This window comes from Python bivittatus, unplaced genomic scaffold (genome assembly GCF_059951505.1).
Source record: "Python bivittatus isolate LINGU-HERP-01145 unplaced genomic scaffold, Pbiv_v1 ctg000480_np1212, whole genome shotgun sequence".
In the NCBI taxonomy this organism is placed as follows: Eukaryota; Metazoa; Chordata; class Lepidosauria; order Squamata; family Pythonidae; genus Python; species Python bivittatus.
The window spans coordinates 68,872,799-68,890,239 of record NW_028277075.1 but is presented as its reverse complement, the minus strand read 5'-3'; the positions used below and the strand labels follow the sequence as shown (position 1 = coordinate 68,890,239).

General features: G+C 39.5%; 1 protein-coding gene across 6 annotated transcripts in view; it reads left to right on the top strand.

Annotated features, from left to right (window-relative positions):
* DAGLA (diacylglycerol lipase alpha) overlaps window positions 1–17,441 on the top strand; it is a 119,267-nt gene that overhangs the window by 84,998 nt on the left and 16,828 nt on the right. For all 6 annotated transcript variants that reach the window (XM_088146196.1, XM_088146190.1, XM_088146192.1 and 3 more), the window contains 7 exons: window positions 4,454–4,610; window positions 6,469–6,552; window positions 6,700–6,777; window positions 9,837–9,917; window positions 11,172–11,314; window positions 15,495–15,563; window positions 17,005–17,077. In XM_088146196.1, the coding sequence (XP_088002322.1) occupies window positions 4,454–4,610; window positions 6,469–6,552; window positions 6,700–6,777; window positions 9,837–9,917; window positions 11,172–11,314; window positions 15,495–15,563; window positions 17,005–17,077 (685 nt within the window). The remainder of the gene's footprint in view (window positions 1–4,453; window positions 4,611–6,468; window positions 6,553–6,699; window positions 6,778–9,836; window positions 9,918–11,171; window positions 11,315–15,494; window positions 15,564–17,004; window positions 17,078–17,441) is intronic.

Here is a 17,441-nt window from a genome sequence, read left to right as displayed (position 1 = left end):
TACAGCTCATCTGCAAATCATCTCAGTCCAAACCTAATTCGCTGAGCCCTGTGGTGATGGTGGAGTGGCAAAGCAACAGGTGGAGATGACCGCTGGCAGTTGTAGTCACAAACCTGCACATGGGCAGCCCTAGTGGTCATTCATCCCAGTATCAAGGCAGCAGAGATGTCCAGCAGCATCCAGGGCAACTGGGCTGCCCTTCTAGGATAGCACTGCCCACCCTCGCATGAGGGAAGGAGTTAAAAAAGGTACTGTAAGCATTTCCTGCCTGACAACATCTGGAAGCTAACTGTGGCTGGCAGATCATCTCCTTAATGGTCAAGCATCAAGAAAAACAAATCAAAGAAAACTCATTTTTGGAGCCTGGAATGTCTGCATCTTGCTGGATAGAGACAAGGTGTCAAGGCCTGAAGGACGAACAGCTCTCATGGCAACTGAACTTCATTGTAATAGCACTGACGTTGCTGTACTCAGTGAGACCAGGTTGGCAGATGAGGGTTCATTACAGGAAGCAGCAAGTGGATATATGTTCTTTTGGAAAGGGAAACCACAGACTGACAACAGGACTTATGGAGTAGGTTTTGCAATCAAAACTGCTCTGCTAAAGAACATCGCTACTCTACCCACTGGAATAAATGAATGCATTATGAAGTTCCGCTTTCCTCTCAGCACATCCCTGCATATTACCATTGTCAGTGCCTATGCACCAACTCTCATGAGTCCAGATGAAGACAAGGTTTGTACGAGGACCTGGACAAGATTGTTCAAACAACCTCCACCAGTGACAAGCTCGTCATTCTGGGCGACTTCAACGCTAGGGTGGGGATAGCAGCAATAACTGGGACAGAGTCCTTGGGAGACATGAAGTGGGAAAGCTAAATAGCAATGGCCTGCTGCTTCTGAGCAAATGCACCAAGCACAACCTGTGTATCACTAACACAATGTTTAGACTTGCAGACAAGTACAAAACTATCTGGATGCATCGCAGGTCCAAACACTGGCACCTACTTGACTATGTCAGAGTACATCAGTGTGACCTTAAAGACATCACCATTACCTGAGCCCTGCGAGATGCTGAGTGCTGGACAGATCACAGGCTGGTCCAGTCAGTCCTCAACCTGCACATAGTCCCTTTATATCATAAGCAACTAAGAACTGTCAGAAAGTCATCCAACATTGGCATACTGCAAGACCCAGGCTAAATCCAACATTTCCAAGATGTACTTAATGAAAAACTCTCCAGCAATTCACCACTTGTAGGAACCTGTTCTGAAAAGTGGATGCAATTTAAAGATGTCATCACGCAGACTGCAACAACTGTACTCAGACTGAAAACCTGGGCATATCAGTGCTGATTTGATGAAAATCATAAGACCATACCATTTCAGCAGCCCCCCAGGCCAAGAACAAGGCCTATGCAGACTGGCAGAATGATCCATCATCTGTCACAAAGAAAGACAAGTTTAAGCACCTGCAGTCCAAAGTACAAACAGAACTGAGAGAAATGCAGGATGAGTGGTGGCAGAGAAAGGCTGAGCAGGTGGAACACTATGCAGACATGCATGCCACCAGAGAGTTCTTCAGCACCACAAAGTCAGTTTATGGTCCTTCTAAATCAGGATGCTTCCTCCTGCTATCATCTGATGGGTTGAGCCTGATCAAAGACCAGGAAGGACTGAAAAACCTCTAGGCTGAACACTTTTCCAACCTACTCAATAGGCTGTCCACAGTTGATCATGATGTCTTACAGCAGATTCCTCAGCTGCCAGTCTTGGATGCTCTAGATCCGCCTCCCTCTACTGATGAGATCAAGAAAACAATCTCACAGATGAACTCAAATAAAGCAACAGGGCAGGATAGCATTCCTGCTGAGATCTACAAAGCACTAGACCCAAACGCCTTACAGGCGTTCCAAGACAACTTGGAAGAAGTTTGGTCCACAGAGGAGATGCCTGATGACTTCCGCAATGCATTCATTGTGGCTGTCTACAAAAATAAGGGAAGCAAATCAGACTGTGGAAACTACAGGGGTATCTCACTGCTGTCCATTGAAGGCAAGATCTTTGCCCGCATTCTGAACAGACTTGTCACTGTCTCGGAAAGGAACCAGAAACCTCCCAGAGGCGCTGTATGGCGTTCGGCCAGAATGGATACAGCAGACATGATATTTGCCATGAGGCAAGTCCAGGAGAAGTGCATTGAGCAGAACAAGCCTCTTTACTCTGTCTTCATTGACCTGACAAAAGCATTTGACACTCTGGAGGACCAGGGAGGCTCTCTGGATCATCCTGAGAGGATGATGGCTGAGGAAATTCGTGAAGTTGATTCAGCTACTCCATGACAGAATGATAGGACAGGTTCTTTACAACAGTGATACATCAGCTGCATTTGCAATTTCCAATGGGGTAAAACAGGGTTGTTGTGCTAGCCCCAGTCCTGTTCAATCTATTCTTCATTGCATGTTGTCATGTGCTGTCCAAGGTCTGAAGGAGGGAGTTTACATCAGGTACCGATTGGATTGCTCTCTGTTTGACCTTTGCCACTTGAACACATGGATGAAGTGCCTCCATACAGTCATCCAAGAAACCCTCATTGCTGATGGCTCTGCACTCCTGGCACACAAAGACAGTGATCTACAGTTGATGCTGAACAAATTCTCAGATGCTGCTATGCTCTTTGGCCTGAGTATCTGCCTGAACAAGACTGAAGTACTTTATCAGCCCATGCCATAGAACCAAAAATCATTGTTGACAACACCCAGCTGACAAATGTAAACAGCTTCAAATACTTGGGAAGCATCATCTCAAGCAATTGGTCTTTGGACAGAGAAATTGATTCCAGGATCAGCAAGGCACTGGGGCAGCTGTGTATTAGAGTGCTCAGTCAACATAACATCCATATCTCCACAAAGCTGAAAGTCTGCAGAGCTATGGTTATCTCTTCTCTCCTATATGGATGTGAATCCATATAGGCACATCAGAGAACTGGAGAAATTGCACATGCATGCTCTCCGCTCCATCCTCAGCCTTTGTTGGCAAAACCGTGTCTCCAGCCTGGAGGCCTTGGATCACACAGAATCCACCAGCTCTATAGTGTACTGGAGTCTGGGAAGAGACCTTGAGGTTGACCACACAAGTGCCACTGGGACATCCAACCAAGGGAATTAAAAGCTGCGGCTACTGATAGAACCCCTCAGTGAGCCCTGTGCTATGAAGCATCCACCGGCTTTGAAGACAGACACCACCAAAAAACTGATAGAAAACTGTGAGCGGCATCACAGAATAACGCTCACAATTACTACAACAGTGGGCTTCCAGTGCCCCCATTGTGCTAGACTCTGCACTTCCAGACTGGGACTGCAGAGCCATCTCCATGTCCACAGATGAACTGCACAACAGCGGGTCTTCTTCGAACGCAAAGGACTTTTATTTTTCTATCTATCTATCTATCTATCTATCTATCTATCTATCTATCTATCTATCTATCTATCTATCTATCTATCTATCTATCCATCCATCCATCCATCCATCCCTCCCTCCCTCCCTCCCTCCCTCCCTCCCTCCCAGCCGTAGAATGGAAGCACATTTGGCCAATACCCTTGGCATTTAGAGAATTTGTGAAAACGTAATCTCTTTTTTCAGGCTTTTAGAACAGAAGAACAGCTGTTCTGAATTGAGCCAGCATTTTGTTTCTCTCACTGGCCACAGATACCCCTGATGAGCTCACAATCAGGGAACAGTAATATATCCCTCTCCCACCACTGATCTATTTGGCAGGATCCTGCCCCTAAGCTGGACGTAACATTTGGTCTTCAGGTCATATACCCTTGATAGCCTGTCCTGTATGAATTTATCCAATCCCCTTTTAAAGTCATTTAAGTTAGTAGCCATCATCGCATATTGTGATAATGAACTCCAGTGGTTAATTGTGTATTAAATACTGGCAATTATTGTTTAGATTTTAATATTAGCTGTATTTCATTTTTAATCTCACTAATTTTACTAGGGATCTTAAGTACTGATCTGAGCAGAAAGGAAGAAGATAAATCTAATAAATATCCATATCATAATATAGACTACATAAAATCCCTAAAAGGCCAGTATAAACTATTAGCTTAAAGTTTTGTTTTGCTATCTGCAGTGAGGAATCCATAGTTTCATTCGTTCTTTCTCTTTTTCATACACACACAAAGGGAATCTTGACTTTTAACATGCTAATAGCTGAGATAGGCATATTTCATTTAAAGCTAGAAGTGGTCAAAGGATTGGAAGAAGTTGCCACTACAGCTGATTTCCAGGACAATGGGCAAGGGATGATGACTTTGGACAGTTGCAGTCTAATAGTTTTAGAGCTCACTTATGAAATACTGGAGCAGAGCTATCATGTAAAGAAGTGTGACTTTTTTTTTTTTTTTGCTTTTCATATTATAGTGATTTATGCTTTGTTTTTAAAGTTGCTGCTGCCTCTGTGCTACTCGGCCACGTTATGCACCTGGTGTCACCATTGAGGAAGATAATTGCTGTGGCTGCAACGCTATTGCCATTCGGCGCCATTTCCTTGATGAAAACATGACTTCTGTGGACATTGTGTACACTTCATGTCATGATGCGGTAAGGGCTGTATGAGAAATAACTTATGTTGGAGAACACTGCTAAAGCGTTTCAGAGAAATGCAGGAATAGGAAAGCAGCTTCCAACCCCCTTCTATAAGAAGTCATTTCAGACATCTGATAAGGGCTGTTGATTGCTTTTCTGTGTTTACTGTCTTGGAGAGAAGAAATAAGGTACCAGAAATTGAAAAAAGGGGATGTCAAACAACTAAGTAGTCCCACTGCTTTTGGGTCTGCCCCTACTATTGCTTGCTTCAGCCCTGCATTCCCTCCCCGCTAGCCCATGCCATTCCCAACAGATATTATCATTATGAGAATACAGGTGGCCCTCAACTTACGACCATTTGTTCAGCGATCATTCAAAGCTAACGAAGGGACTTAACCACCCGTGTCCAAAGTTATGGTTGTTGCAATGCCCCCACAGTCACATGATCAACATTCGGGCACTTGGCATCCCACGCACACTTATGACTGCAGGGGCACTGCAACTCCCCCCACCTACCTATTTCCCCCACATCTATGCCCTTTTGGCCCTCTGCTGTCCTGCTGTATGCCACCCCAGCTGACCTTCGCTGCCGTCTTCTTGCTCCAGCTGCTGATGAGGCATCTCTGGCCTGGCTGGTGGGCAGTGCTGGGGCTGGCTTTGCTCTGTGAAAAAGGAAAAGAAAGGCTGCTTTCAGGTTTTTTCCCCTTTTTTGCAGCACAGCGCCAGCCCCATACAGCCCAGGAGCGCAGCGCAAAGGGGCATTTTGCTGTGCTCTGGCTCCTTTAAGCTGCTTATTTTTCCCTTTTTCACAGCATAAAGCCAGCCCCATACAGCCCTGGAGCGCAGTGCAAAGGGGTGTTTTGGCACGCTGCAGCCCCTTTAAGCTGTATTGTGCTTTTTTTCTTTCTTTCTTTTTTGCCACGCGAAAAAAGGCACGCCTCGTCAGAAGCAGGAGCAAGAAGACAGTGGCAAAAGTCAGCTGCAGCAGTGGAGTGCAGGGTGGCAGGGGTCTCAAAGTGCAACAAGGCAAGGGTGACTGCGGCTGGGACTAGTCTGAGGTGGCTGTGGCTTCCTGGAGCATAGCAAGCAGACCCAGAGCCATGCGGTTCTGAAGCTACTTGCCACCCCACAAGGCAGGGTTCAGGGCAGCCAAAAGGGCAAAAATGGGGGGGGGGAGATAGGTGGGGGGGAGTTGGAGGCAATCCCTTACCTTACTGAGGCTTGGGGCTGGGAGGGACTACGCCTGGAATGGCATGGTTTAGGGTGGGTACGCAGCTAACAATCGATAACATTTGCTTAATGATGGCAATGGATACTGCTGGGATTGTGGTCGCTAAGCGATGCAATCACATGACATCTTGCTTTACAACTGCATCGCTTAGCGACCAAAATTCCGGTCCTAATTGTGGTCATAAGTCGAGGACTACCTGTATCCCTTTGACAATAAAGAGACTCCTACCCATGTGGTAAGACAATGGATCTGGTAACATCTTGACTATCAGATGTGATGTTATAAATTCCAGAGTGGAATTAGGTGAAAAATATTGCTCCTCTATCAGGAGTTAACTGTTGATTAGGAAAGAAAATGCATTGCATTTAGGTAAGACTAAATAGAAAGAGCCAGCCTGGTGTAGTAGTTAAAGCTAGAAACCGGGAGACTGTGAGTTCTAGTCCTGCCTTAGGCACAAAGTCAACTGGGTAACCTTGGGCCTTTTGCTTTCAGCCCTAGGAAGAAGGCAATTCCAAACCACTTCCAAAATCTTGCCAAGAAAGCTGCAGAGAGTTGTCCAAGCAGACACCAGGAGTCAACACTGACTTGAAGGCACCAAAAAAAAAAAAGACTAAATATTGTAACATATTTTGTTACTTTTAGGTTTATGAAACCCCCTTCTATGTGGCTGTAGATCATGAAAAGAAGAAAGTAGTCATCAGCATTCGAGGAACTTTATCTCCAAAGGTAGTATTTTTTCCTGTTTACTTCAGTCACTGTGTGCTGTTTCATGCTCTGATCCTAGGAATCTGCCAATTTGAAGTGCATTAATAAGATTTGTAACAATGACTCAGCCTCGTATTTCATGGAATCTTTCCCCCCCCCCCCCCGAAGGATGCTTTGACTGATTTGACTGGAGATGCTGAGCGCCTCCCTGTGGAGGGTCATCACGGAACTTGGCTTGGACACAAGGTATGTATAGAATACTTTTGATTTTAATTGGTTAATATATAATATATAATTTCATCTCATTCTTTTAAAATTTCTCTTGAAAGCATACAATTTAAAATTATATGTAACACTTGTATGAAAGCCACAACATGAACTGCAATCTGTTGGTACTGAAAAAGGTATAAAAATCTCTTGAAGTTACTTTCATTCAAAGTGCTCTCCCCCCAAAAAACAACTGGCAGTTAAAGAAAGAACCTGGTAATAACCACACAAAGCTGATGGAGTATGAAATGCAGTTCTGTGATAGAAGAGGATTTTGAAATTCCAAGAAGTGCAGGATCTTTTATTATTTTATTATAAATTGATATGCCTAATAGATAGAAATCTCTTTAAATGTATTGCTTTGGATTATGGAAAATGAAACTGCCAAGCAATGTTTCATTGTTTTTGTTTGAATATATTTTAAAATATGTAATAAAAGTTCAACTTTGTGAGTTTGTATGTTTTTGATAGACAGTCCTAACAAATATGGTGAGAACATATCTAGAATTTCTGAAAGCATTTACTCTACATCTTCTCAAGATCCATCAACATGCATACCTACATACCTGTTACTCTGTTTACTTTTGGGGTGAGCATTATGCCGAGTACAGAAAAAGAGTAAGAAAAACTAAGCCAAAAAATGTAAAAGCCTGAGATAAGAAAAGCAAACATATCTACAACTAGTTTACAAATAATAAAATGTTTGATAATATTATTATGCAAGTGTAGGCCCAAAGTAGATCAGCGACTGCTTTTCTTTCTCTGGATGATTTGTGGAGGATCAGCAAGAACTTTTTACCCCCAATAAAGTTTTTTTCTCCCCATCCTGAATGACAGTGTTGAAAGCAAGGGGAGGGATTCCGGAAGTGGGTTTTGAGTAGAAGGGCTTTGAGTTTCATTAAGTTCTGATATTTTAATAAATGTCTGCATTCAGATTTTTTTTAAAAAAAATCCAAGAATCTACAGATGCCAGTAGGTTGCCAGTACCTATAACAAGGTTCTTTTAACAAGTAATATAGATTTTGCAAATCTGCTGACCTCTGCCCTATAGCCAGTAAATTTGAAAGGATTATGTCTAAACAATTGCAAACCACCATTTCAAGTGACATCTGCTGCATGCACTCACCCAAATCTTAAATTACTTTTCCCATCTTTGGAATTTGACATTCATATGCCAGCCAGTGCATTCCTATGTCTTGATAATTGATTCCATCTGGTAAGTGTACTCTAATATAGCTTTCTCCAACCCTTCTTATTCTGTGGAAGGCCTTGCTATCACCACATAAATCCTTTTGAAGGATACAGAAGGGATTTATATTTTTTAAAATAATTTGCCATTTCATATATGCAGTTTACAGAAAGGAACATTCACCATCTGAATTGTAACCGCTGTCGATTCATATTGCAGAGCATAGTCATTCCTTCTGATTCTTACCATTATTAGCAGACAACTTCTAAGTTAACTATCTAACTTCCCAGTTTGAAACACCATTCTTAATAGTAAGTTACGTTGAAAGCAAATGACTCACTACATTTTGATTAGTGCTCAGAAACTGCAATTGATACTGAATGCAGTGGTCCAAGCGTAGGTCTACAGGAGCACATAGCACCAGTGCTGCAGGCTCTGATTTCGTTGTCAACAGATTTCCAGTGCTGGTTTATACTTACAAAGCCCGGTATGGTTTAACATTAGGTAGGGCTGCCTTCCCAGCCAGAATATGTTTTAGCAATATATTCATGGCAGGAGATCTATTGGTTGTCTCCCACTTTCATGAAGTGAAAAGGGCTGAGGTCTGGAGCTGTTATTTTTATTTAGCAAACTTATATGCCACCTATTTTATGCATGATAATCCTAGGCGGCTTACAACAACATTCCATAAAACAAGGTAAGTATAGCCCACAAACCCCACAACAGCATCATATATCCCATCACAGTTCTTCATCTCACTGATCCTACATTTATATTTACATTTGCTGGGCTCACTTTCATCCTAGCCCAATGCTTGTGTTTTTCTACCACCACCTGAGACTATGGAACAGCTTTCCCTCAATAGCTGAATTGACCCCGGGTAACAGTGGAACTTTTCCAGAGAGATTTTAGGAGTTAATTGGTTCCCTATCAGTTATAATTAGGACAGTTATTGGGATTGGGGGTTTTTTTTTCTGATTATTCAGCTGGTTTAGGGAAAGTGGCTGTTAATTTAGTTTGTACCATGACCAGTAAGATTATTGTTCTAGTATGGAATTATTGGAATTCTTACTGTGAATGTTTTGTTGATACATGACTGCAGATTTTTAATTATTCTAGATTGTTGTAAACTGCCTGGAGTCCCTGACAGACTCAGCAGCATACAAGCATACTGTAATAAATAAATAAATATATGTTGCAGTGCAACCCTGTGCCCTATCGATAGGTGTCAGAGGGGATTAGGATGAGGCAGAGTGCCTTTCCACCTGGGTAGAGGAGCTTGTCTCTAAGTTGCTCCTGTTCATCCACAGAAAGCTCTTAGGTACAGGTCTGCCAGTGATATTTTACTTATTATTTATTTAAAACATTTATATATTACCTGACACACTCTGCTTCACCAGACAGTGTACAGTACTGAACAGATTTCATGCCATTAAAAGTAGAAAATATCAAAATAATGTATATTAGAATGTATAAAACATGAAAACAGTGGCCATGAGTGACAGAATTGTAGCAGACTCGGCTCTGGGTTAGCATTAGAGAGGCTATTCCATCAAAGCCTCTCTGTTTCCTTTAGAGATCTCCCAGGTTCTTTCCCCATTGGTTCAAACTATGGGGAAATCCAAGAAATCTGATTTCTCTTCCTCTAACCAGCATGAGCTAACTAAGCTTTAGAAGTGGTGCTCAGTGTGACCTGCCCTTGTTAAGAATGGATTTCTCGTTTTTACTGAAGAAGGAAAGGGTCACTTGCCTTGATCACTTGAATTAATGCCTAATTTTTGAAGTGCTGGTGTAGAGCTCAGCTTTGCTAAAACTCACATTTCCTTTTTTCTTCGTTGTTTCTTTTTAGGGGATGGTGCTGTCTGCTGAGTATATAAAAAAGAAACTGGAGCAGGAGATGGTGTTGTCTCAGGCTTTTGGGCGTGATTTAGTAAGTTTTTGTTTTTCTGTAATACGTTCATAAGGTGGAATCATACTTCCAGCCATGTTTCACTATTAAATATTGAATACTATGTCCAAATTATTTGAAGTACTACTAGTATTCAAAAATATCCAGCAGACTTTCCACTGCTCTGAAAAACAATTCCTGGAAGAATTTTTAAAAAAATCATTTAAAAACCATGAATGATTTTTAAAATATTGCTGCCAGTAATTCCATTAATTAATTAAACAGATTTTTTCAGATTAATTAATTGAAACTAGGAAATAAAATGGACGATGAAAAAGGTACCTTATTATAGGTTGCTAAAACTAAAGCAAAATGTATTAACTCATAAAAGCATTGTTACTTATTGTTCACATGTGTCCATCTCCCAAACAGTGTGATTTCTTGTTCATGCTACTATGCTATTCAGAATATGAGAAAGTGACCAATGGCCTGCATGTGCTCCCCAGGCTTTTGTGCAGCCCTGAATATTCTCCTTTCATTTGCCACTACAAACCATTTGCCACTAAAATTCAATGCCAACAGCTGAAAACCGGGGGGGGGGGTCCTCTATAAAGTAGAGTGGTAGCTATTGAAAAGAGGGTCATTTTAATTTAGAGTTATGAATAAATTTAAATTAATTAATTAAATTAATTAATTAAATTTAAATTTGGTTAAATTGGAGTTCAGAAAGATTTGGAATTGATTTATTTATGTATTTTAAAGATAAGACTATTGGGCAATTGTAGCAAATTTATTAGAAGATTATGTTACTATGTTTGCTAAGATTATGAGGCCTTACTTGTGAATGTTTTGTAAGCTTCTCACTGGCTACTGTAGGAAGCAATACATTTGTTTTATTTAGTTTTCTGCTTAATTTAATAAATATCAGTCTGAGTCCCACTTTTTTTCCTTTGTTCTTCCCCACTTTTTCATGTTGAATGCTATCTTCAGCACGCTATAAAAAAGACTAAATGTAGAAATGACAAAAATACATCCTGGTGATCCTTGTCTTAGATTCACCTATGAATTAGAATTAAAATTAACATTTCTTTGAATGTTACACTGCAGTTCATTACTATCAGAATGGCATGTTTAAATAGTATTTTAAGAAAAAAATGCATGTTTCAATGCAAATTAAAACATATATTTTAAAATGTGGTTTGGGAGAAATAGTTTTAAAAAGAAACGGCAGATTAATCCAGAAATGGATGGAAATGTGTTAATCCTTCAAATATCTAATAGGCTTTTGTTTTGTAGGGCAGAGGAACAAAACATTATGGCCTAATTGTAGTGGGCCATTCCTTAGGAGCAGGCACAGCGGCCATTTTGTCCTTTCTGTTACGTCCACAGTATCCAACTCTAAAGTGCTATGCCTATTCTCCACCAGGTGGGCTTCTAAGGTAGGTATTTATATCTAGAAAATAAGAGAAAAGGGGGCTCTAACTTCTGAGATCTCATCAAACTTTGGCAACATATTTTCAAACTTTCATTTGCAGTTTTAAGGATAGATACTGACTTTTTTAACTCCCCTGTAGTAATAGGATTGTTATACTACATGTCTTCCAAAGACATTCTAGCAATCTCTTTGATTCTGTTCATTCACCTTATCCATTATCTTCCATTTCTATTTGTCACAGCCTTGCCAAGTACAACTGTTTTTTCTTGTCCATCATGAGCTAGCATCATAAGCTAGCTAATGTGTCATACCTACCTCTGGTAAATCCTTAGATGAGGAGGAAGAACATTTGCTGAAGCATGGCCCAGAAAAATCAGACAAGGCACAGCCTCCAGATGAAACTGAGATTGGGCCATCAGTCCTCCTGGAAATTGAGTTAATCAGAAAGACCTACCAGATGCTGCCTGCCCTTCTCCCCCAGATTCTAAGAAATTCCAGCCACTGAGGATACAAAAGATATGTGAAAATTCTGCAAATTGTGGGGTCCTATCATAGCAGCTGTCCTCTGGAACATCATACTACCCAACATTAGGTTAACCCTGACCCTGTTGGCCTTTTTGAAAGCCCTTAAGATGTGGCTCTTTTCCCAGTCATGTGGGTTACATGAGCCCAGATGGGTTGCTTGCTGGTTTCCTTGGTTGCCAGAGTATGTTTGTCCTTGTCTTTGGTGATTGTTTGGTTACTATAGTTTTAAATTTTATTAACCACCCAGAATCACATTTGGGAGATGTATAGCCATATAAATTGGTTAAGTAAACAAACAAAGAAACATTCTTAGGCAATTACCAAAATTGCACTCAGAGTAGATGGCCCGTACTAAATAATTTAAGTCTATGCCTGGCAGTCTTTCAGTGAGGCCAGCAACTGTAGGTTAAGACTCAGCTATTCATGATTAGTCCTTGTTGTGATATGCTAATTTTTCAACTACTGACCTTGCTTTCATTTAAGAGTCTCTCTCTTTTCTTTTTGACTCTGAGTGTGTGAACAGTAATCTATGACCAGTATATAAGTCAGAGTATAATCATCACCTTAACCGAGCAATCAGTCTTTCTTTTTTCCAGGACCATTGATGGATTTGTTTTGCTGTCCTGGGTGTTCTTACTAATGATCTCCAGAGCCATCATTCAAAGATGTCTATCTTGCTCTTATTCTTTCAAAATATCATTCTTCTTGCTTTTGTCCAAGTTTGTCACTGCCTTCCTCCCTAGGAGTAATATCTTCTTGATTTCTCCATCACACTGTTCAAGTTTATTTTTGAGCCCAAGAAAATTAAAATTCCATAAGTTCACAAAGAATTCTTGATTACATTACATTTGTGTTCTTGATATTTGACATCCCAGATTTTTCTTTTTCTTTTTCATTTTCCATTTTTACTTTCATAATTAGGTCTTTTAACTGTTCACTTTCAGCTGCATATCCTAAATTATTAGTGTTTCAACCTCCAATTTTGAATTCATCTGTCATCTCTTCCAGACCTGCCATTTGTATATTTGCTATACAAGTTAAATAGATATGGGAACACAATAAAACCTTATCTTCATCCTTCATCTATTTTCTTGTTCTGTCCCTTATCCCTTTTATGTCAGCTGTAGAGTTTGTATCTTTGCCTTTTTTAAAACCTTCCTGTTCATTTGGCGTTTCTCTTTTTATATGTTGCACTATTCTTTTCTGTAAAGTCTTAAGCAAAACTTTGCTTGTGTGAGGAATTAGTCCAGTGGTTTGGTAGTCTGTGCATTTTTTGCATCTCTTGCAGCTTCCTTTTTTGGTGTACGTTGATCTTCTCCAGTCTCTAGGCCATATAGTATTCTTTCATATTTGTTATCATAGAAGTGTTAGTACTTTAACTGCCTCTTCTCCTGCAGTTTTAAACGCTCAGCAGATGTTTCATCTATGCCTTGGTACCTTCCTATTTGTCAGCCAGTCTAATGCCTTTGGTAGCTCACTTTTTAATGGAAATGTCTCCTGAATATGTATTCACTCCCCACAAATCTTCTGTCATACTATAATCCTATGTGTAAAGTATTTCAGCACTGACTTTCCCTTTTCTTGTAACCTCATATGGCTCTATTAGATCTCTTTTATGATTTCTCTTGAGTATTCCTATCTTAGCTGTACATTTTTGTGTCCTACGACTTCTCTGATTTTATGAAAAACATATTTTACTTTCCTTGTTACTTTCTTCTGTTAACATTCTTGACTGAGCTTTTTTTTTTGCCTGACTTGAATATGTACATCAGTCATCATACATCTTTCTTGTTGCTTAAGTTTTTCATCCTCCATCTTTTCCTTGCTGTTACAGTAGCTTGTTCTGAAAGTCACATGGATCTTTTCCTCTTTGACATTTTGGGATTCTTTTCTGCTCCAGTTTTCACAATAATTCCTACACCTCCTCAGCTTTTCTTTCCCATAAAATAAGGATACTGAACTTGTTACACTGATCTTATATTCCGACTGTGTCCTGCATGTCAAATCTTGCTTTTTAAAAAAGATAATAAAAAACTTTAATGTGTATTTTTGTCACTAATAATTCTTGGTTTATTCTGTAATCTGCACTTGGAAGTAAAATAGCTAACTGGATTGCATTTCTCCATCTTTTGTTGTCTATTAGTAATTGATTTGATTCCAGCATTGTCTACCCTGTGATGTCAAGGTGTAGAGTCTTGTAATTCTAGGTTTCTTAGTTTCTCCAACTTCTACCTACTAATTACCCATTAGTACTACATCCTTTCTGGATGTTGCATTTAGCAGTTCTTGCAGTTTGATACAGAATTCTTGTATGTCTTCCAACCATTTCATCTGTAGAAAAATAAACACTTGTGTAACTTTGACATGCATTGAAATCCATTAATTCTAATAGATGTGATCCAGGCATTTATTGGGTTATAGCTGAGCACACACTTGACAATGCTCTTTTTGAGTAACATTACCACTCTATTTGTCTAGGTTAACCCCTGCCCTGAATAGTGTGGCATGTAAATTTCTGATTTAAACTGGCCCATTCCTGTCCATTTCAGTTCACTTATTCCTAAAACATCCAGCTCTCTTTATTTCTGCTTTGGCAATTTCAGTTTTATTCTAGGTTCATGCTTCTCACATACATTCTGATTAAATGTATCCTTATAAAACAAGAAACTTCTCTTTCAATATTTGTACAATGTAGCACTCAAACATCCTTGCAGCATTGATCTGGCCAAGTCATCTCTTCTAGATCTACTTATAAAAGTTAGATATTCTTCCCCACTACTAGAGGAGTGCTTTCCAGCCTGGGAATTTTACCATCTGCCACCTAAACATGCCCAATTTTTCAGCCATATTCATACAGCTTTCTTGGCAGCAGTAGAGAAGTGGTTTGTCCTTGTCTTCTTCCAAGTTCGATTTAGTAATTCCTTTTTCTGGGTGGCAGAACCTCGCTTGACCTTACCTCAGTTTGGATTATCCTTGGCCTCAGCCCTCCCTTTCAAGTTTACCAGCAAGGGTGACCCTCCCTGGAGCTCATGTTCCCCTTGGCATTGCTTTCAACTCATGGAAGCTACTGAATCCCCCTGTTATTTTAAGGTAGCAATCCCCTGAGAGTAAAATTACATGTACCCTTCAACAACTGTAAATGTAATTGTATTATTATGTTTCATCTCCTTGCCCCTTCCCTTTCAGTTCTTTGTTTAAATATATATATTTAAGTTGTGATCAGAGGCGTCTTCTGATGAAATGGCAAACACTTGATCTATTAGGGTTTGTGCTAGCCTCAGCAACTTCTAAAAATGGGCTAGGAGAAATGCAGTCTTTTTTTCTTTTTTCTTTTGGTGGTAATACAACTTTAAGAACACCAGAGCAAAAGGTTTCCTGGTTTTGCATTTCTTTCTGTGCATTTCTCTGTATAAAACAACCTCTTAATAAACCTATGAAGTAGTCTTTTGATTCCTAGGATTAAATTTTATCTAATTAATTCTCTCCAAGTTGCTTTAACTTGATATAGAAGTTAACACTGTCAATAGTTCAGACTTGGAACATTGATTTTTTTATGTGTGATATTTAAAAAAAAACAATAAGGGTATTGGATTTATTAGATATTGGCCATTTTTACATAGTTAATATTGGCACAATTTTCTTGTATCCTTTTCTTACAGTGAGGATGCTATGGAGTACTCTAAAGAATTTGTGACTGCAGTTGTGCTAGGCAAAGACCTTGTTCCCAGGCAAGTCAGTTAATTTGGAATTCTTTATTTCATTTTTCTTCTGTTTTATACCAAGCTATAGATGCCTTGTCTCAGTTCCCAATTAACATCAGTTTCATTTTCCATATAACAACCCCCATATACTTCTTACTTGACACTCTCTTCCTAGCTACCTACCCATTTTACTGTATCTTTTACTTAGACACATACAGTAGTTTAATGTACTACATACCAGTGTATTGGTATATCCCTTCCCTACCTCTCAGCTGCCTGTATTACTGAAAAGGGTGATTATTCTAGTTCCACATGTACAAATATGTACCACCTCCTTAGTTATTTGTGCTGTCATTTACGCATTTGTACTCTCTCCCAGGTCACTTCTCCTGAGCCATCTTACACCTGTGAATTATCTCCTGGCTATATCTTCTGTGCCATCTCCCATCTATGCACTTTATCTTGATCTCTGAGTGTTGTCATCTTACTCCTGTCTAGCATCTTTGTATTATGTGAGCTGTGTCATCTTACAGTTGTGTACAGTTTATTGTTTTACGTATATTATCATTCCTTGATTACCTGAATGTTACTTCATTTCAGATGTGTGCATTGTTCCTTGCTATTTTTTTGCAGTCTCCTTGTCGTTGTAGCTAGAGTGCAGTTATGAATCATTGCACAGTATTTTTTAATTCACAGAACCAAGAACAAATAATTCTCAGGTAGTTATATTAGCAAATTTGATAGTTAAGGAGAATGAGTGGTGGTGAGCAAGCAACTTCACTATAATGGAAGTTATAGTGGAGACAGATGTGAAGGGGAAAATGTGTAGCAAATCTTCCAGCAGAAAATTGCTGAGCAGTGCATTGGTATTTTGGTTCTTACAAAAGATCCAGGATATTGGCAGGAATGAATGGCTACAGAGAAAAAGATTCAACTGACTTTCAGTAATAATCACAATTTCATTTTCCCAATAGAAGCAGAAATATTAATACCATTTATTTGTATAACCGATGAATTCTGTGAATGAAAAATACTGGAGCATACTTTCATAATTTTATAGAGGAAAACCTCTCTGTATCTGCTAGTATGAATAGTGATTTGTTTCATTTTCTTGCTTAGTTCACCTGTGATGTGAGCTCTAAAATCTCATTCATGTCCTAGGGTCCATAATTCACCTCTCTATCATGCAGTAACTTTTCCTGCATATATTTCATTATGCTTTTGGATTCCTACTCTTAGAATAATAAGCAAATGTTATTTGCTTAGCCTTTGAACTCTGGTTATAAATCATGTATCTAAATATAGCTATCTAATGGATAATGGATGAAGTCCAGTATATTTGTATACTTTATCCTTGTATTGTGTCATGGGTAAGTTATATCTGATTCCATCTCTCTTTGCTTTTCTATTTATGATTCTTATAATAGTTATACCTGCATCATTGCATCTGATACTCTTTATCATTCAGGATTGGCCTCTCACAGTTGGAAGGATTTCGCCGGCAGCTTCTTGATGTTTTGCAGAGAAGTAACAAACCAAAGGTAAGAAGTTTTCAAATCTGTCTGGAATGAAAGTATTTGTATTAAAACTGTTTTTTCATCTGTTTTTGTTTAGGACTTCATGTGCCAACTATAGTTGTCTTGATCTTTGATATATTGTTGATATTGGCTGTTAAGAGAACTTCACACTTTGGATGTGGTACAAGTCTTGTAGCCTGCCCACCTCCATCACAACTCTAGGCAGTGTACAATATAGACAGTTTAAAACAATTCAACAATGCATACTCCCATAGCTTAGTCTGCCATTCTTCTAACGAAGGAATTATGTGTAATTTCAAGAAAGAAGTATAAAGTATCCTAGCAGCTGTTATCATGTGCAAAGCCAACTCTATATACTTTGTAGGAA